We start from the raw sequence: 21,397 nt of genomic DNA, 5'->3' as shown, positions 1-21,397 counted from the left end.
AATCTGTATCTTCCATTCCAACCTCTCCCACCACCATTGGCAAGACCGAAGAGCTGTCAAAATATGTCAGAGACAAGATTGTAGATCTGCAGGAGGCTTGAATGGGCCACTAGACCATCAGCAAGAAGCTTGGTGAGGTGGAGACAACTGTTGGTGCGATTATTCAGAAATGGAAGAAATACAAAATAACCATCAATCTTCTCGGTCTCAAGCTCTGTACAAGATCTTGCCTCATGGGGTAAAGATGATCATGAGAAAGGTGAGGGATCAGCCCTCAGAAAGTGCATGTACAGGCTCATTTAAAATTTGCCAATGAAAATTTGAATGATTCAGAGAAGGCTTGGGTGAAAGTGCTGTGGTCAGATGAGACCAAAAATGAACTCTTTGGCATAAACTCAACTCGCCTTGTTTGGAGAACACCATCCCTACAGTCAAGCACAGAGGTGGAAACATTATGCTTTGGGGCTGTTCAGGACGACTTCACCGCATTGAGGGGCAAATGGACAGGTCCATGTACTGTTAAATCTTGGACGAGAGCCTCCTTCTCCCAGACAGAACACCGAAGATGGGTCATGGAGAAGTCTTCAAGGATTACAATGACCCCAAACATACCGCCAAGGCACCCAAGGATTGGCTCAAGAAGCACATTAAGGTTATGGAGTGGCATAGCCAGTCTCCAGATCTCAATCCTACAGAAAATCTGTGGAGGGAGATGAAACTTCGAGTCGCCAAATGAAAGCCAAGAAAACTTAAGGATTTATAGAGGATCTGTAAAGAGGAGTGGGCCAAAATCCCTCCTGAGATGTGTGCAAGCCTTGTGACCAGCTACAAAAAACCTCCTACCTTTGTGCTTACCAACAAGGGTTTCTTCACCAAGTACTAATTCATGTTTGCTTTGGGATCAAATACTTATTTCACTCACTGAAATGCAATTCAATTTCTAACCTTTATATAATGTGTATTTTTTCCCCCAGCTTTTTTGGTCAGTATTCTGTCTCTATCCATTCAAATAAACCTACCATAAAATTACAGACCCTTAATTTCCTTGTAAGTGGGCAAACTTTTTTTTTGCATTTTTAGAAATCACTTCTTTGACTCTTATTTTCAGGTGTAAATTTGAAATAATTAGGTTGAGCAGCATCTGAACTGATTGATTTAACAAACTAACAAACCTGAACCGACTCGACTTTGGTTGCATGTGAAGACCCTCAACATCACCCACAGGTATGTTTGGGTTATACAGAGCAAAAAAAAAAAAAAAAAAAAAAATTCATGTGGGTTGCAGGAATGCAGGCTGTTCTATCTCTCCAGGACTGCTTACAGCATTAAAGCTGACAACCGCAAAAACCCCTTTCAGAGTATAATCTAAAGGCCTTCTGGAAAACCCAGAGTGGTCCGGAGAGAAGGTCCATCATCACATATCCAAATAAACAAACCAGGCCAAGGTCACACCATTTCACTATTGATACCGCTGAACTGTGGGTGATGTTGCTAGTGTTTCTGTGAAGTCTCTCCAGATGGTGCCCTAAAAGAGTTTGGTTTTAAAACGTCAAATGCTCTTGTAGAGACAGACGAGCAGAAAAAACCTCACCCAAACTGTCCCTGACTCATTCCTGAAAGCTGGTATCTCCAAGATCAGACCTGAGCAGAGAGGAGCACCTGCATATGGGCCCATGCCATATCAGAAAACCACATCAGACTGAGTCCGAGGCTGTGGAGTCACACAACAGCCCAGATCATCAACATCTACACAAGCTTTGGGAATGTGAGGCTTCTGTGACATTTCTCTGCTGTAATGGATTCTAGAATGTCAGGAAAGGACATTGCAAAATGGGAATGACGTAGCAGAGGTTTTTGTTTGCTTAAGAGGAGTTAAAAAGTAGGGCAATAAACAACAAACAAAGCAAGTCAATGGGCAAGAGCAAGTTTTAATCTGTTTTATCATCCCCAAGGTGAAAAACGAGTCAAATCAAATATGCAATAGCAAAAGTGTTGCTTAACTTACAGTAGCAAATATCATAATGCTTTTGAAAGTATAGGCAATGGATCAAAATTATGGTGTTATTATTTATTTATGTTTTATTCAGCAAGAATGATCTATTATGCTACAAAAACATTCCATTTCAAATAAATGCTGTTATTTCCAACGTTTTATTCACCAAAGGATTGTGAAGTAATTATATCATGATCAAAAATCTACATTTTCAACACTTACAATAATAATAAAGCAGCAAATAAGCTTATGAATTATTTTGGTGTTTTTGAATAGAAAAAAGACTGACGTAATGATGACTGCTGAATATTCAGCTTTGACTTCACAGAATAAATGACATTTTAAAATGCATTCAAATCAAAACAGCTACTTCAAACTGCAACAGTATTTCACAATATTAAAACGTTTTTGATGCCAAGTTCTGTCATAAATCTCTAGATGGCACAGGCTTATGGTTCGTTAATGTAAACTGATGATATTCACACATTATATCTGGCCCAAGATGATTGGTTCATGTTGCATACAGAGCCAATCAGCTTGCTGCTTTACATTTGAATGGCTAGTTAGCATCCACTGGAGCATAGAACACTTACAGAGTTCATCTGAAACCCTCCACCTTCCCCAGCTCCACCTGTACAGATCTGCTTCGAGTTATGTATGCTACTTGTGCAACAGCAGTATGCTCACAGCACCATATCTGTGCATGTAATAGCAGTATCAAGTTCTTGTACTTGTGTTGTAGCGGTAATCTACAACAACAGCAATAACCAACAGCAGCAGCATAGCAGATCTATTCAACCAAGACCAAATACATTAGCATTGTCATGATACAACTGCATTTTTGATCAAACAGATGCAGACTTGGTGCGCATTAAAGACTTCCTTCAAAAACATAAAAAAAATCTTAACAACCCGAAACATTTCAATGGTTGTGTATTAGAACAGTGAAGAAGTTTGCAAAAAAAATCCATAGAAACACAAAAATGCATGCAGATGAAAAACATTACATAACTGAGATCAATATCATCTTTAATTATTGATCACATCAAAACCCAATGACATTAAGGCCTGCATTAGATTGATTCACACAAAATCGATATTTGATTTATAAAGATGAAGGCACTCTGGTGAATGTCTAATGCAGAACCTACATTAAAAAGTCAAATCCTTAAATACTTTTCCATTCTTCAAAAAAGGCAATGACTTGGGTATCTAAAAAGACTTCATTTTTGGGATCTATGCCTTGTGACAACAGGGGTCTGAGTAAAAGTTTGGATCCAGAATAAGGGTCTTGTTTAATATAATCTTGCTGTAAAATAACTTGAAAATACATTTGATATGCAGCCTGGATTTATTACATGAGTAAAAGAAACTTCTCATTACTTGCCAAAGACCCATTCACTTCCTGTTCAAGATAAGATTAGTTGATGTTGCATTCAAAATAGTTGGAAAAAACCCAGCACCTGAAATAAAACGCACTGGACAGCACTGATCTGCCCATCTGTATAACATTATTCCATGAGAAACTCTCTCTCCCACACACACACACACACACACACACACACACACACACACACACACACACACACACACACACACACACACATTGAGCTTAACAAAGTGCACAATGTACAGTGTTTTGATGAACTACTTTATCAGGAATGCAATGTTTCCATAACACCCTTTCCAGGTGCCGTTACAATGTCGTCTGTAAATACAGGAAATACAGTAAGAGTACAGGTGTTTAAAACACTTCATGAGAAGCAATGTTGGCCTATAATCAGCCTGAATTGCCTTGCATCCCATGTGACCTTAATTTGTCACAGTTGGGTGAAAGTACCAGGGCCGAAACATTGCTGCGTTCGTGAATTTGACACACTGTGACCCCTAGAAAATTTGATAAAAACTATGAACACAAAATACAATTCACACTTCAACATTCATCCAAAACCTGCACTCTCTCCATAACCCTGTGCGATGAGCTTCTTCTAGATCTGTCTTCTCCTTGATTTATTTCTCTTCTCCATTACTGCGGATCTTGTATCTCTCCAGGAACTCGGCGTGCTTCTGTCTCAAGATCTCCTGCTGCTTCTTGAAGCCATTCACTCTGAGGAAAATCCGAAAACAGCATGATCAAATAAAATTTTAACAATTTCTGAAGAAAATCTGAGTGTGCTATTCCACGCAAAACTCACTGTCATTTTGCAAGATCAAAGTCTTGAGGGAACTGCAGGAGGTTGATGTATAGCTAATAATTATAACTCGTGGCCTAGTGGTAAGAGAGATTGACTCCCAAACCTAAGGTTGTGGGTTCGAGTCTCGGACTTGCAATACCACGACTGAGGTGCCCTTGAACAAGGCACCGAAACCCCCTACTGCTCCACCGGGCACTGCTCTGTGTGTGTGTGTGTTCACTGCTGTGTATGCACACTTTAGATGGGTTAAATGCAGAGCATGAATTCTGAGTATGGGTCACCATACTTGGCTGTATGTCACGTCACTTTCATTTCAAATGTAAAATTTTAATAAACAGGGCTGCACGATAATCATGATCTAGCTTAGTGCAATTATGAATCAAAGGCTGTAGTCTGATGTGCTGTGTGCTTCACAGTCAACCGCAGAACTGTGTTCAGTGCACTTACGAGCAATTACTTATCAAGTGTTTTCAGCATCTCAGAGTTCACTCCATCTCTGAATGTTCTGAGAGTTTAACGTTCATTGGGAAAGGCAACATGCAATAGGTTTCCTTTATTTACACATTTGCAAGAATATAATCTAACGCACAGCTAGCCATAGGTTATCCCTTACAATGAAGATGTAATATTGACTATCTTGACTTGATTTAAGTGTATTGCCACATCAGCTTCACAGGCTATTTCATGGCAAACAAAGATTATACATTCGATAAACAAAACAGTAGTATGCAATGCAAAATACAAAAATTAAATACATTTTAATTAATATTAACATTGACTGATAAACTATCAATTAAAAAGACTTACTTACTTGTCCAAAGTCTGATGTTATAATATGTTATAATATTCCAGTCCCACAATACAGTGCTATCATGCAATTAACGATTATCCTAAAAACCTTCTCTTTTTTTGTTTGCCTCAAAATGTTCTGCCTTTATCAAAAAGCAGATGCTTTTTATCCAAAGTGACTTACTGACTACATTTACCTTTAGCTGTCAAATAACATGAGATGAATCTATAATCATCTTACGTTATCTCGTTTACATGTTCATTTATTAATTATAATTGATCCTCTACCGGTTTCAAATGCTGCAGCTTTTGTATTTAAAACCTCTGATGTGCCTCCTGAGGCGACACGTGTAACTTCAAAGCGTTCCCCACCTGGCTCTTTCTTTGGATGTGTTGTAGATCTCATTGATGACTCTATCCTTCTCATCCATGAAGTTATTATGGACCTCTTCCAATTTCCTGCATGACAGACCAGCCCAGGGGTCAAAGGTGAACAGATTTACTGCCAACATATATATTTGGAGGGGTGAACAGACATCCACGATGTGCCCACATAACTTTAGGGTCGCATTTAAAAGGGCACATGGGCACTCACAGGCAATAAAACATTTGTTCATCTTTCAAAACATATTAAGTGCACTTCTGCTACGCGTCAAGCAAACAGTGTCTGTTTACAGAAGATACTTAATCTCAATCTCCTGAATTCAAGGTGTAAAAACATTTAGCTGATACTGGAAAGAATAACTAAACATCAGGGATTATGGGAAACCAGTGAACATGCTCTACTGGGGTTTGTCTGGCGCTGAGACAGACGAAATGCATTTCAAAAACAAAACATCATTATCACGTACTCATCAGAAAACCGACGCAGGAACAAAAGAAAACATTTTGCACTGTGTTTCATACAAACAGTTGCAAAACACTCACTTATCAGCGCCGCATCATTCATAGTGTTGAAAAATATTATGATGGATTGCTGTGCATGTTGATGTCAATACTATGAATTAAAGCTTACCTGAACCCAAAGTAATGCACGGAGAGACTAAGTACCATGGTTAGCACGCAGTAGCCCACCAAACGCATGTTACGTTTCTTGCTCTTTTCCCGCTCCTCAGCCGTGTTCTCCTGAGGCTGGGCCTGTCTGAACTGCTCCCAGTAACGCATGCTCTCTGCAGCCTCCGCACTGACAAACACAGAGACACAACGCTACAATTTCAGACACTGGACCATAATCTTTTGCAACATGATACTTAAAAATAAAAATCTCCAGTTTTAGTATCAATCCTATAAAAGAACCATTTAGATTCCAAAAAAAACCCCTTTCTTTTAAGAACATTTCTTAAGAGAACTTAGTGTAAAAACAAAGATTCCACGTTTCTTTTTTTTTCAAGGCCACGGGTTTCTACAGTATATGCCAATATTTTAACCTTCATGTTAATATAAGATGCCCACTTATATTAATTCAGTAAGATCCCATTTAATAACATCAGGTTGGTTGATGATGGAGTTAACAGTCACCTGGGGCTGTTGGGGGAGCTGGACGATCTGAAGGCCGGACCTGCAGTGTACTGGTACCTCTGCCTGAGGTCATAATCTTGCCTGGACCCTTCTCTGCTCAGCACCCTGTACGCCTCGTTCAGCTGCACAAACTGACTGTGAAGACCAGGATTGGATGGGTCACTGTCAGGGTGCAACTGAAGATGAGAAGACGTACATGTTTGTTCATATCAAACCAATGACATTACACTTGTATATACATTTATCAATTTACATAATTCGAAGAACATGAACTGCACCTGCACAAACATATTTAGTATCCTTAATGAATTGTATTCATAAAAATATCAGATTAACGCACGTCTAACACACATCTCATATTTAGTGAATGGAAGACAAGCCTCATCTTTATGACCTTTTCACCTTTCCACTCTCACTTGTTCTGTGAGTCACATCACTCACAAAGCTCTTATCTGCTTCTGACTCGGAAACAAAGCGCCCATATCCTCGGTTGTACCCTCATCTCCTGTCATACACACAAGCATGCAGTGCTTCTATCTTGCCGTCACTCTGCCTCCTTCATCTGTAAACAGATGTGTCTCACTCTCTTTCTCTCTGCATAATTGGCTCACAACTTTCGCGTTACCCTTGAAGCTCTTTCACCAACATATTTAATTGCTTCAATTTGTGGCATGTTGACAAATTATCAAACAAAACACATGTCCCTAGTAAACTCAACAACTAAACAAATAGGATAAAATTCAAGAATAAGTGCCAAAAATTGAAGATAACAGACAAGTCTCTCTGTCACAATCGAACAGCTCCCTCTAGGGGTGAGGAGGTGTATATCTAGGCATAATTTTTGTACAACCATACAGTATTGTTGGAATCAGGCTACTCTTCTTTTTTTTTTTACCACTAAGGATAAACTATGCATTAGAGAAGAAATTCTAAGGATCTGTTAATTTTTTTTTTTTTTTTTTACAAATTAAACTAATGCAAATTGCAAAATGCATCCATATTATTAACTCCTCTTCCATTGTCAAAGCATATAGATGACGAAATAAAATAAAATTGTAAAATATCTATAAAAAAATAACTATAACTACAATAATAATTATAAAAATGTCTACACTGGTGGACAATAATGTTATGGTTAATATAAGTGATAATAACACTAGACCCTATAACCAAAATCACTCTAAAATAACAGACAAATCACTAGAAATGAACCTTTTTGGATTTGTCAAAAAATGCATTCTTAATTTGCTCCAACGTAGCATCTGGTTTCACCCCGAGAAGTTCATAGTAGTTGGTTGATGATCTATAAACAGAAGAAAAAAGAGGCAATGAAAACAAATAATTTCTTAATGCTGTCTTAATGAAGACAAGATTACAAAAACTACATTAATATCCGCAGCCAAATCTCATAATCTCATGGCCTTGATGATAATTTACAAAATAATGTTACCTAAACATAATTGCAAAGATCTTTTTTATATATTTTATACAGTGGCAAAAATGAGCTTTCATAACGTATAGTATTGTTATACTAGAAAACACAGAGACTCAAGTTTGTTTGAAGCATTTGAGCTAAACCATTTTGGTTTTGGAAGCTCCATGTATTGTTATTGCTGAAATGAAAATGTTTCATCTGTATTCAAGAGATAATTAAAATTTGGTCATGCATACCTGTGCGCAGTACAGAGTGAGAACAGCCGCTGAGAACTTTTACAGAACCACAAACAACTTTGACAGAGACGAAGATGAGCCTCCAACAGCATGATGCTCCCGTAGAAATAAACTATAACATAGATGAGAATCTAAAGAAGGGTTGAGATAAAGGGGATTAATATGGGAATAAACATTAGTTTTCTGGATGTTTTGTTTTAGATTTTGCTGCAGTTCCAGCATGTAAAATGCATCCTGTGTTTTGTTGCAGTTTCAGCATGTTGAATGGGTACTGTTTAGGTCAGGTGTTATCGTGTTGTGTTTAAGTTTTAGCGCGCTGAATGCATATTGTATTTAGATGAAACTTTATCACGTTGAATGCATTCTGTGATCGGAGGAAGCTTTATCGTGTTCAATGCATGTTGTTTTAGCTTAAAGCTTCATCATGCCGAATGCACATTTTGTTTGAGTAAGGTTTTAACATGATGAATGCATGTTTTGTTTGACTGAGGCTTTACATGTTGAATGCATGTTATGTTTTGGTGCGACTACATACTGCTCAGCGGGATCCCATTCAAATGCAGTCGGTCAGCAGCTCTGCAGGAGATCCTGAATGGACAAAAGAGATCACACACACACACACACACACACACACACAGTTGATATAATAGTATAGGTCACTCTTTGACATCTGAAGTTCTTGAATTGATCTAATTATTAATCTAATCACTACAATCTAAACCCTATAGACGAATTACTATGTTTTTACATTATTAATCAACCTAACGTTAGATTTAACAGGATCTTACATTGTGTGAACAAAAAAGGAGCACATACACACCAGTTCCCATCCAAACATCTACATTAACGAAACACCACAAACCGATGAAAAAATCTAGAGAGCTGATAACTAGACCGTGCTTTTGGGCGCAAAACACGGCCGTTTCGGACAACTGAGCCCCAAAAATGCTGTCTATGTAGTCAGCACACTAGGTTTAAGGCACAGCCAGTGAAACAAATTAGACGGGAACGTTAGCTAATGTTGTTGTTCATTCATAAACTAAAGTGCATTTCCATGCCAAACAGGACACGCCTGATAAATTAAATGTCTTGTAGCAAAGACTGTAGAATTTAACGTACCCTAAAAGGACTTTGGTAACGTTAGCGTTTTATCAGTTTAACTTATGTGACACAATACACTTACCAGTCGACTGCTATTAGCTTAGCTGCAATGCTAAAAACAACAACAACAAAGTTAAAGGAAGCGTGTAGCTTAGCACACAAACATTCATCTAACGCGTTGTAAATCTCACCAATGAGACATAAATCAGCGGATTAAACACAAATAACAGCGTCACCTTCATTCACGGACACGCGCAGGTCTTGCTGCTTTCATAACGCTTCACCGGCGCGGTTACATAAAAGTGTTTCTATCAGACATACAGCAGCTGTTTACCTGTTGTAAATGGGTAACCCTTTATTTACATTAATTATATAATGATATCGCTACAGTACAATTGTACATTTCGGAGAGAACTAGATGCATTGATATTAATATTAATAATTATTTAACATAATAATTCACTGCAGAATTCACTTATTATTTATTGGTTGCTGTTCTTCACTGTTATTTTATAGTAATAAGTGAAAATTCACTTATTTATTGGTCACAGATTCCAGTTTGTACTTTTTGACAGCATAAAATAAAATAAGGCCTTTTTTGGACGTTAATAGTGGGAGTAATTTAAGAATAAATAGCATCTTAAATAGACATTCACTGTTTTAGTATTGTTTACTTGTCAGTCAGATCAGCATCACACATGAACATGCATCATATTCATTCATTCATTCATTCATTGATATGTCCGGTAAAACAAAAGGCATTTATTTTTTGTACAATTCAGAAAACAAGAACGAAAGGATCCATATAGTTTGCTTTGAAGAAAATCGAAAATCTTTGCAAAGACTAATCTTAGCAATTCTGTCATTGGTCTTGATATGAAGAAAGGCTCTCCCCCTTTAAAAAAAAAAGAAAAAAAGAAAATGGTCATGGTGATACATGAAATATAATCAATAAATTATAGCAGGTAAATGCAATATTGACCTCAGAGAAAGAAGGGAAGTGATGATGGAGAATGTAGGTGGCTCTGACACGTTGCTCTCCTTCACTGTTATACTGAATGGCTTCCAGCAGAGGAACACCATTTAACCTCGTAAACTCCTCCACCACCTGATAAAAAAAGGAATACTTACATTAAATTTGCTTGTTGAGTCATTTTACAAAGATCAATATAGAATGTTTTTAAGTGCAGGGTTATTATCGTTAACTAAAATTAAAACAACATTTTTTGTTTTTAAGTAAACTTAATAAAAATATTAAATTTAAGTTTTAGGCTCTTAAGTAAAATTTTATAAAAATGACCAAAAATTACTAAAAGTTTTAAAATAAAATGAAATTGGAAAATAATTCAAATGAAAACTCAATTTGTTTAGTATCACAATACTATTTGCAGCGAGAGTGGATTCTTGATGATCTCCTTCACCTGTGGGCTGCTGGACACCAGCATGTACAGCACGTCCAGGCTCAGGGTGACCACCTCTGGCTCGGCCATCTTGAGTGTGGCACACAGGGCGGTCAGCAGCCCCGCTTGAGTCAAACCAACACTGTATTCGGTGCCATGATGGGCAATATTACCCAGAACTCTCAGTGCCTTGTACAAACAACAATAATTGTGTGAGAACTAAAATTGATCTGAAAGAAAAATATTTGAGAACATTATAAATGTCTATACTGTCACTTTTAACTGATTTCAAATATTCTTTTATTTTACAAATAAACTTTTGAATAGGAAAGTACATTATTCTCAAACATATTTCCGGTATGTCTTGGATTCAGTACTTTAATATGGGTCAGTGTAAGATCATACACCTCATAGAGGGTCGCAGCCCAAAAATGTATATGTGTTAGACTGATGTAGTAATATGCATGCTGGTTCCTCACCATTAAGTTCATTCCTTTAGAAAAAGACAGAAACTGGATTAATATGGGAGCCATATTAAGAAGCAGCAGGCCAGAGCAGAACCCACTGGAGCCAGCTGAAAAGACATAAGAATGGCGTTTTCTCCAATAAACACATTCATTTCCGTTTGAGCTTTAATTGGGATGAATAATTGGGGTGCTAATCAAATTGAGCACATGAATGCTGAGGTCCTGCTCACCGGTGAGGTTGTTGAGCGCCCACAGACTCTCTCTGCACAGAGCAGGATGAGGGTGAAGGTAAGCCTGACTAAAAACACAGAGCGCGGCGAGGAGACGAGTGTCCTCTGGCATTACATCACCTCCACTGACCAGCAGGTTACCAAGGCAACGCAGAAGAGGCCAAATGAGCTGCACAGCACAAACAAGTGTCACAGTCAAGAAGAAATCAGGTAAAAGCAGTTTTTAGAGGATGAGAGAACCATAATAACCACATGATCATTCTGCTGATGAATTGCATTGGCATCAATTCCATAATTCCAATAGAGGTTTCCTTAGTTATAAAAATTCTATATCAATTTGTATTGAAATATATCAAGTATTGAACTTAATATATGTGTGTGTGTGTGTGTGTGTGTGTGTGTGTGTGTGTTATATATATATATATATATATATATATAAATATATATATATATATATATATATATATATATATATATATATATATTATAGTGCAGTCACAATAAAAGTTCTTGTTTACATGATATGTGTGTATACTGTGTATTTATTATGTAGATATAAATACAAACGCATGCATGTATGTAAGAAAAACATTTTATGTTTATATATTAAATATATAATATAAAATATAAATATATCAATGTAAAAACTAATTTTAAATTATATATTGTATGTGTTTGTGTATTTACATACATAACAAATATACACAGTACACATACATATTTTATGTAAATAAAAACTTTTATTTTGGATGGGATTAATCATTTGACTGTACTGATATATGTCAAAATTATTTATTTATTTTATATCTTTAATCATTTACATGCAACATTTTCTGCATCAATTTAAAGATTAAATATGACTTGTTTTTGTGAAACTCATAAAATTGTGTAATAGTAAACACTGATTATAAAAGCATTGATAACTGAATTATATAAAGGTGGTGTTTCTATTCAGTGAACACAGTAATTTTAAATTACTCTCATTTTAGGCCAGATGTGCAGTATGTACGTGCTGTGGGTATAAAAATGACTTACCAACTCTAGTCCCCCCTCCAGGTTTCCTTGAGCAACAGCGCCTCCTAGTGTTATCAGAACAGCACTGCACTGAGAGAGGGCGCCTTGAGCGATCAGCATCGAGTTATCCAAATTACTGCAACCACAACATCATATCACAGCTCAACTGATGTTTTACTCGCTAGGCTCTTTCTGTTCATGCCATCTGCCTCTAAAGGTTTTAGCACAACTCTCCATTACTCTGTATTGTTTAGTAAGTTTTATAAAAGGAGAAAAGAACACACCTGCTGACTAAATAGTGCAAACACCATGTACACTCAATCGCTGGCCCGTAACCAAACTCAGGATCTGGAGTCAACCCTGAGATTACATGAGGGACTATTCCTGAAGCCATGACTGCCCTGGAGTTTCAAATATAAAACAAGGACAGAAACATTTGTGATGAATATCTTAATATTTTTCATTAGCAGTAACTATTTATAGCTAGCTATAGCAATTTCAGTGTGCCAAGACCTTAGTTCTTTTTGTCACAAATACTACATATAAACATAAATTAAAAAGTTGTGGACACTTACGGGGTGATTTTTTCAGTCGCGTCTTTGGCCTGTAGCAGCTGAGACAAAGTGAAGCCAACTGCCTCCACAACGGCCAGATTATACCTCTGATTCTAGAACAGAAAAAAAAACTCTATTTCATGATCTCAAGAACTTGTCCAAGTCACATTTCAACCCAAATTGAAAAGAAAGAAAAGAAAAAAAAATAATAATAATATTTTGCTAATATTAGATTAGATAAAAATAAAAAAGGAAAATTTTACTCTTACACTAATGAGAATCACCTCTGAGAATAATAAGAACAAAAAATACACAAAAGTTGTATGTCTGGATGTGTCATTTAATTTTTCTTTTTAAGAAATAATATTTTGCGTAAAGATTTTTTTTTTTACTTTAATTTATTTCCTTTTTTGCATCATCCCATTATTATTTATTGCATTTTTTTTTTTTTTTGCATTGCATGGCAGTTAAACACACTACATACACACACAAATCCCAATTACTGTAATATGAAAAATTTAAATCATGAAATATTTTACTCTTACAGTAATGGGAATTTCCATAACAAAATTTCTACAAAATTAATATGTCTGGATGTGTTATGGTAATTAAATTAAAAATAAATTTAATAAATACAGATTTTAAAAGTTTTTTGTTGTTACTGTTTCATTGTGACATTATTTATTTATTTTTGCATTACATGACAGTTAAACATACTCACCTTCCCCCAAATTCCCATTACTGTGATAAGAAAAATGTAATAAAATAATGAAAAAAGTTACTCTTACAGTACTGAGAAACACCACTGATATTAATAACGAGAACAAGTATTACTGAATGGGTGAATGTGCACATAATTATCAGTTGTCCAAAAACCTTTCCTCTTTGCAAAAAAAAAAAAAAAAAAAAAAAAAATATCTTGTCTCTTTCTTTTGAGTTAGGATGAAATATAACCCATAATTATTTTTTGTGTGAGTCTCAGCATTTGAGAATGCATTCAGAGATGGAATAACATTATCAGTATATATGCTAAGACTTCATTTAAAGTCAATCATAAGAGTAAAAAAAAAAGATATAGTTTACTATTAGTAACCTAAATGGTCTTACATGAATGCAATTTGCAAGTGCAGGAACTATTCCCTGAGCTAGAAGTTTCTCTCTAACCACAGCGCTATCAGGACACAGATTTCCCAGTGTGTATAAAGAAAGTTCCTAAAGGAAAAGACAACAGAGACAAGTTCATGAGGACTGATCGATTACATGCCTTTGAAACTGACTTCAAAGTGGTAACCCACTGACCGTTAGCTTGGTGCTCTGACCGGAAAGGTAAGTGAGGAGGTAGGGGCCGGCAGGCAGACAGGCCTGACCTACACTGGGGTGCGTGGACTGAGACAGCGCATGCAGACAGCGTGCCGCTTCCAGCTGACACTGAGCATTGTGAGAGCTGAGCTGTCCAATCAACATGTGCATGCTGTTCTCGCATCTGAAGAAAATAACAGGCTATGCATTAGTAAATTCAATATCTTATCCATATATGTCTTTGGAATAATGTTATTTTTTAACATTTTTACATATGATAAAATTTTTAAATGGGAATAGATAATATAAATTATATTTAGCTATATTATCTTTACTATATAAGATAATTAATAAGGATAATAAATGTAGTGCTTATATTCAATGTTGATAAAAAATGTGCAAATGTGACATTTTATTCATGACAATTGAGCACAATGGCAAAAAACTAAATAAAAATAACTACTGTTAAAGAAAATAAAAGAAGCTTGCAACATGTAAAGTTATTCCTGTTTAGTTTAGGGCTGAAATATGTTTTGTGAAATTTACTCCTACACATTAAAATATAAATCATAGACCTCCTGAAATAAAGGAAGCGAGTTTATTTATATAGCACATTTCATACCCAAAGGTAATTCAAGGTGCTTAGCATAAATATTTTCTTACAAATAATAATTAAATAATCATAAAAGATGACTAAGAAATACAACTAACAATACAATTTAAATACTAAACAATTATAATGAAAATGTATAAAAAATTTATTAATTTAAAACAAATGAGAAGAAAAGAGATGCAACATGATGCAGTGCATCAAATAATATAAACTTTGTTGGTATCGAAGTCCTACTTAATGAAAGCGAGTTGGCTTTCTGGGTTTCTTAGTGCTTTTCGTAGAGATGCGAGACGAGTTGCTTTCTCCTCACCCCCAGACAGGACTCCACGTATCATCTCTCTGACCTGATGTTACACACACAGCACACATGCTTCAGAAGACATAAGCAATATGTATTTATAGTTTGCTAAGAATGGGATCCTTCCTTACCCCCATATGCAGTATATAGTACAAAAATGATCCTAAGCATTTCTCTTTGGAGACTGACCTGTTCAGGTGACAGAGGGATGGAGCCAGTCTCCATGGAGTCTTCCTCCTCCTCTTCCTCATCCTGCAGGAGTCTCTTACTGACGAGCTGTCTGTCTCTCCGTGCCTGTCTAAGAGCTAGGAGTAGATGAATACATACATAACATATATCATTTTGCCTACATTAATAAATTACAAAGGTACATAAAAATCAACAAAACCGAGAGATGAAACACACTTTTCTCAAACTCTCTCCTCTTGTGTTTGAACTCCTCCAAATTAATGGCAGATCCACTTGCTTTGTGACGGAGTGTTTTCAGTCTCCACATCTTTAAGATGATTGTTCACTGCATCCAAATTAAAACTTGTGCCCTGATTATCGTATTTGTTAAACGTCTATCTGTTTCTCTCACCACATATTCTAACGTGGCTTGTTGTGGTTGTTTTAAAAATAGTGAACCGTGATATGAGATTTCAAAATAAAAGACCCGCTAAAGATATCCTATTATTAATATTTATTAGTATTATTATTAATAATAATAGTTTTAATAATAATAAACTATTTAAACAGCTCAGTTATAGACAATTTACTGTTAACAATCATTTCACCCTCAACTGTATTCGTGTGGCTTTTATTTTGTAATCTAGGTGCAGCCCTCGCGTTTCGCTTCACACTTATTTGAGGAAGAATCGAGTAAACGCTAGCAAGTCATCTCGATGCCATTAGTAAATAAACTTAAGAGTACATCCAGAGTTTCATATACAGTTTCTAGGTAGGTGACTATGGCAAATTTGCACTTTTACTGTTTAAATAAATCTAGACTTTCGGGGTTTTTTATTTGTCCAGACCAACACAGCATGAAGACCACATGTTTCTATGTCATGATGTAATTTTGTAAACAGTAACGTACAGTACTTACGTAGTCGTATGTCAAATGACTTGCTTTTTCGAATACATTATACAATAAGTTTATAATGGTCATGCTACACTGGCCACTGGTTTCCTATTATGTATATTATAGCTAGGTGCTAAGATGTGGTATGTCTGCATGTTGATGCATTTAAAATATTCATAAAAAAATGTTGATGGTATATCAAAACGTAACTGTGTTGCCCTGAGGGACGCTTGCTTTATTCTTTTGGAGTTCACATGCGTTTTCACCATAGATTGTGTAAAAAACAGGGTTTTTACACATGCTTGCCTCCATTTCTCAAACAAAAATATGTATCTTTATTCAGGTGACAGAATCGCCAGAGGTTTATTTCCACCATGTCAAAGGCAACCAAACGCAAGCACGTAGTCAAAGAAGTTCTGGAGGACTATGTCACACCCACTGAAGACCAGCAAATCATGAGGGTAGGGTACAATTACAGTTTTTGGGATCTGTAAGTCTTTGAGAACTCTATATACTCATTGATACCAATAATTCTACACCTCCTTCACATCACAGGTCTCGGGAAGTAATGGTAATAACCTCCATGAAGCTGTGAGTGACAGCGGTGAGCGCTTCCTCGTCAGTATGCCTACTAAATACCGCAAGAACATCTGGATCAAACGAGGTGAGTTTGTTTTACCTTTCATGGATATATAACGATTCTGTTCTTAAAGACACTAAAAGGTTTTCATGGTCTTTTTGTTTGTTAGGAGACTTTGTCATTGTTGATCCCATTAAAGAAGGAGGGAAGGTGAAAGGAGAAATAAGCTTCATACTTTACAGGGACCATATTCAGTACCTGAGAAAACTAGGTGTCTGGTAAGGCCATGACTTTTTTTATTTTATTTATCTGAATTGAATATTTGACACCCCCAAGTTGTTCCAAACCTGTATGAGTGCATTTCTTCCTTTGAAGACAAAAGAAGATGTTTTGAAAAATACTGTGGAAGAAGTCCATGGGGACCAGAAACATTTTGGTTACCAGCATTCTTCAAAATATCTTTTTATGTTCCACAGAAGAAAGAAACAGGTTGAGGGCGAGTAAATGATCATATTTTTGTGTTAACTAATCCTGGAATAATTTTTTATTATTATTAAAATTCAGTTTTAATTAAAAATCCTCTGATTCTTTTTCAAGAAAACTAAATTGAAATCGTTTAGTAAACAGCATTTTCACACTTCACACAGGCCTGAAGGATTCCAGGAGGATCGCACATCCAGTGAGAAGAACGAGGGAACACAGAAAGAAAAAAGTGAAAGAAAAACTGAGGAGGAGGAGGAAGATGACAGCGACTCTGAGGATGATGACAGTGATCTTTTTGTAAACACCAATCGTGCCACTGTTCTCTACAGTGAAAGTGAGGAAGAGACTGATGAAGGAGACGATAATGAAGAGGAAAAAGAAGATGAAGGAAGAGCACAAAACTGCAAATGATCCTGGAAGGTGCTCCCACCACAGCATGACCAAGAACAGTTTTATATAAATCTTAATTGGGCTTAAAAACCTGGAAAACTACACTGTTGCCCGACTGAGCTGACTTTGCATTGAATGATTTCTCTCTGATGGCTGTCAGAAGTTTCTGCTTTAGTTAAATTAGTTTCAAATCTCAAACATATTTTGTTTCATTAAAAGAAACATTGTATATTATAATTTGTGTAAATATGGTGTTTAAATAAACTTTGTTTTGTACACTTGTCGTTTTGCCCACAAGTTTTTGCTGGTTTAATACTCATAGTACATTAACATTAACTCACTGAACTTCAGATTCAAAGTCATAACTAAGACAAAGTCAGCATGAAGTTAATTTTTCTAATTTTCATTGTTATCAGGGTTTCTGTGGGTCTTATAAAGTCTTATCTCACAATTCCAATCAAATCAAATAAACAAATATTTAAGGCATTAAATGTTGCATGCACTTCAAAGAAAAATAATATCTTTATCAGTGATTGTCTTTATTTTTATATATTTTTTAACACCAATGCAAATATCTAAACATACTTAATTCAAGATGATTCTACTTGAGGTGCAAAATAAGGATAATTTATACACAGTGTAGATTTACATTTTGAGACATTTGTACTTGAAAACAAGAAAAAAGCTGAGGAAGAACACTTTTTTTTGCAGGCACAATAAAAGTTATGACTATTTAAATACTCTAGTTATTGGGAGCAGCGGAAGTTGTAGATCAGTTATAAGTGTTTTTTGCACAACTCATTGTGTGCTCCATATTGACACAGTGTTACCTTCAATTTATTACTTACATTTTCTTTACTTGGTCTTAAAAGGGTCTTTAAAATGTCTTACATTTACCATCACAAAACCTACAGAAATCTTGTTTATAAAACCTTGAGGCAGTTATTGCAGCAAAATGCAATAGTGAAGAATTTTCAAAACCATTTTTTACAAAATAACTTGCAATTCAGAACACCAGTTTTCAAGACTTCTGTAAGAATGGGAACTTTAACTAAAAAACTGAAAGTAGTTCAGTTGACATAATGAATTCAGGGCTGGGTGTAGACGTTTCACTCCAAAGTTGGAACATCTCAGCAGGGTTTCGCTTGTGCACCAGGAGGATGGTGTGATTCGCACATGGTTCCTTGGCATCATCTTTAGGGAAGTCAAAGGTGAAGAAGGCAGGGTGGTCGATAGGGTAAACTCCAAGTCTCTGAAGACACATGCCCAGGTAGACATCATCAGTGGGGAACAAATGAACCCTTTGCAACACATCCAAGAGCCTATGTGCCAGATAACTGGAGTAAAGCATCATTCCTCCACCAGGGTATGATGGGTATAGCCCTTTATAGAAACTCTCTGGGATGTACTTCGTTTCATTAGAGCGTATAGGTGCTGCATTGCTTATCACGCCCCCCACAACAAATGTCTGCATTTCATGTGCCTACCTGGATCACTTTGAGGAGCTTCCGTCTGCCTCCTCGGCCAGCAGATAGTCTAGGAAAGCAGGTGTCCTCAAAAACACATCATCACCCTTAAAAATGAAGGGGCAAGCGGGCATCGCCTAGAGAACCAGTCCCAGAACAGCACGTCCTTCAAGGTGAGGTTGAAGAAGGTGTCCATGAAGTCCCACTGGATGATATCCCCATATTTTTCACTCTTTAAATGCAATTTCTCTTCAATATGCAAGTCTTCGGACCTCCCCAGAAGAAACCCTGCGGATGAGCCTTTGCCGTCCACCTAGAGTTTTTATATTTCCTGAACGCCCCGTGTTTCTCGTATGGCTTCTCAAATTTTGCAGTCTGAGTTTTGATGGCCATGAGCAATGATGGTGCCCCTTTCTTTGCTTGACCATCACGAACATCTGAAGGATCTATGATCAGAAGATAGTCTCGACAGTGCATGGTGGTCACAAAATTCTTCATCTGGATTGGTAGTTTGCCGTAATCTGGCATTGTATTGTACATCTCATAATTTGGAGAACATTTATCTCCAGTCCTTCTGGACATTTCTGTTTTGGAAGAAACACTGGATGGGTTTTCAGCCAGATGAGGCCTTAGGATAGGGTTATATCGGCGATACCTCTTGTACTGGATGATGTTTCACAGAGCACCACTGTCTAGCTCGCTTCTCCAGAAGGATTTCGCAGGATGAGGAGCCAGATCTCTGGAGTGTTTGAGCCTGCAGGTGGTAAAGTGTGTCGGCAGTACAGAATGTACAACACGTGCACCATGGGGTGCCCCATGTTTCATGATATAGTACAAAGCAACTGAGATGTAGATGTAAACTGGGAGAAGCAATATGCACGGCGGTATCGACACAGACATTAAGCCAATAACTGAGGAAAGAAAGATTAAGAATGTTAAACAGATTTAAATGTGATGGTTTTTTTTTTCCTCAATCATTTAGACTATTACACCAGTGACAGTTACAGATATAGACAAAGACAAACATCTTTAAAAAAATTCCCCAATCATAACCATAGTTTTCACCAATATGGAATGGTACGTTTTTGTTAAGAGTTTGCTGCATTTACATAACATACATCATGTATGTGTTGTATTTACATAAATGTCTACTTTTACATAAAACTATTTAACATAAAATGTAGTAACCTATAGCTGGCCTACTTAATAATAATAATAATAATAATAATAATAATAAAGTTTATCATAAAAGTATTTTTGGTTTTAAATTATTGAAATAAACTCAAAAATTCTAAGCACAGCAGAAAAACAAAAATACAACAGATATCGTTTTCTTTTGCGCTTTGTGATTATTTTATCGTTCCAATAACAAAATGATAAGAAAACTGCTATTACTAAACTACTAATTTGCTGTAAACTTAACACGTTTTCCTGGTTTTGTATTTTATTATGAATTTAGCGTCATTCACATGGTTATTCCCACAATGTACAAACGGATGCTAAAAGACAAAGATATTACCTGGAATATGTAAAGGCATCTTGTAACAAAAAAAACCAATAAGTATGTTTTTAACAGTAAATTGACATTCCCTCAGTTGTGTGTGCGTGAGGCCTCACCCATTATACTCACTTGTGATGAAAGACCTAATAGAGCAGGGGTGCCCAAACTCAGTCCTGGAGGGCCGGTCCTGCAGAGTTTAGATCCAATCGCGATGAGACACACCTGAACCAGCTAATCAAGCTCTTACTAGGTAACTTCCCGGCAGGTGTGTTGAAGTGTGTCCCCGGGCCCTCCAGGACCTCCACATGCAACTCCAAGGTCTGTTGTCCCCTATTTACTGTGAGAATATACATATACAATTTTTTTTTTGTATGTTGTGGTTTCATTCACTTAGACTTCTTGTTTGACAAGTATGGTGAGCTGTCACCATATATCGCATTGCCATATGAAAGCCCCACAGATAAAATGTCACTTTCCGCAGGGAGTACGATCAGATGATCTGCATTACAAAACAATGTCAGCATCACTGTTGATGTTGATTAGATTCTAGAATTAAAAATCAAATATTTTCATCAGTTTAATGATGATGATAGTATGAGCTTATCAGACCTTTTGTATGCAATCAATCATGGGTAAAACGCTCTCATCTCCCCAGGCAGCTTGCACACAAACTCGTTGTCTTCAGGATGCTTGCTGATGAATGTGAACTAGAAGAACTAATCCTTGACAGAGTCTTGTCGAGCTGGTTAAGTAGGGGTTACAGAACTTTGAG

General features: G+C 36.5%; 3 protein-coding genes and 1 pseudogene across 9 annotated transcripts; 1 reads left to right on the top strand and 3 right to left on the bottom strand.

Annotated features, from left to right (window-relative positions):
* Nucleotides 1–1,908: 1,908 nt before the first annotated feature.
* On the bottom strand, nt 1,909–9,876 carry dnajc4 (DnaJ (Hsp40) homolog, subfamily C, member 4). Of its 7 annotated transcripts, none has more exons than XM_026280210.1 (9): nt 9,459–9,876; nt 9,350–9,379; nt 8,702–8,754; nt 8,167–8,297; nt 7,708–7,798; nt 6,496–6,671; nt 5,993–6,160; nt 5,350–5,436; nt 1,909–4,100 (listed from the first exon to the last, which is right to left on the bottom strand). In XM_026280210.1, the coding sequence occupies exons 4-9, from the start codon at nt 8,256–8,258 to the stop codon at nt 4,004–4,006; spliced, it is 711 nt and encodes a 236-aa protein (XP_026135995.1). In that variant the 5' UTR covers nt 8,259–8,297; nt 8,702–8,754; nt 9,350–9,379; nt 9,459–9,876; the 3' UTR covers nt 1,909–4,003. The 7 variants fall into 7 exon arrangements, with proteins under 7 accessions (XP_026135995.1, XP_026135991.1, XP_026135996.1 ...); XM_026280206.1 differs by having other exon boundaries at nt 8,167–8,278; XM_026280211.1 differs by having other exon boundaries at nt 8,167–8,278; nt 9,504–9,876.
* Nucleotides 9,877–10,009: 133 nt separating this feature from the next.
* Nucleotides 10,010–15,769, bottom strand: tmco6 (transmembrane and coiled-coil domains 6). The gene is made up of 13 exons (XM_026280205.1): nt 15,548–15,769; nt 15,332–15,447; nt 15,079–15,188; nt 14,232–14,415; nt 14,040–14,144; nt 12,954–13,045; nt 12,663–12,779; nt 12,400–12,514; nt 11,365–11,533; nt 11,147–11,241; nt 10,689–10,856; nt 10,250–10,375; nt 10,010–10,162 (listed from the first exon to the last, which is right to left on the bottom strand). The coding sequence occupies exons 1-13, from the start codon at nt 15,636–15,638 to the stop codon at nt 10,130–10,132; spliced, it is 1,521 nt and encodes a 506-aa protein (XP_026135990.1). The 5' UTR covers nt 15,639–15,769; the 3' UTR covers nt 10,010–10,129.
* Nucleotides 15,770–15,945: 176 nt separating this feature from the next.
* eif1ad (eukaryotic translation initiation factor 1A domain containing) lies at nt 15,946–17,942 on the top strand. Its single transcript, XM_026280204.1, has 5 exons — nt 15,946–16,082; nt 16,549–16,666; nt 16,761–16,869; nt 16,955–17,063; nt 17,433–17,942. Exons 2-5 carry the CDS (start codon nt 16,580–16,582, stop codon nt 17,677–17,679), a joined length of 552 nt encoding a protein of 183 aa, XP_026135989.1. The 5' UTR covers nt 15,946–16,082; nt 16,549–16,579; the 3' UTR covers nt 17,680–17,942.
* Nucleotides 17,943–18,709: 767 nt separating this feature from the next.
* LOC113113303 (N-acetyllactosaminide beta-1,3-N-acetylglucosaminyltransferase 2-like) lies at nt 18,710–21,064 on the bottom strand (annotated as a pseudogene).
* Nucleotides 21,065–21,397: the final 333 nt, after the last annotated feature.

The sequence above is a fragment of the Carassius auratus genome, chromosome 14, assembly GCF_003368295.1.
Source record: "Carassius auratus strain Wakin chromosome 14, ASM336829v1, whole genome shotgun sequence".
Taxonomy (NCBI): Eukaryota; Metazoa; Chordata; class Actinopteri; order Cypriniformes; family Cyprinidae; genus Carassius; species Carassius auratus.
Note: the sequence above shows the minus strand (reverse complement) of the source record. Positions and strands in the feature narration are given on the sequence as shown.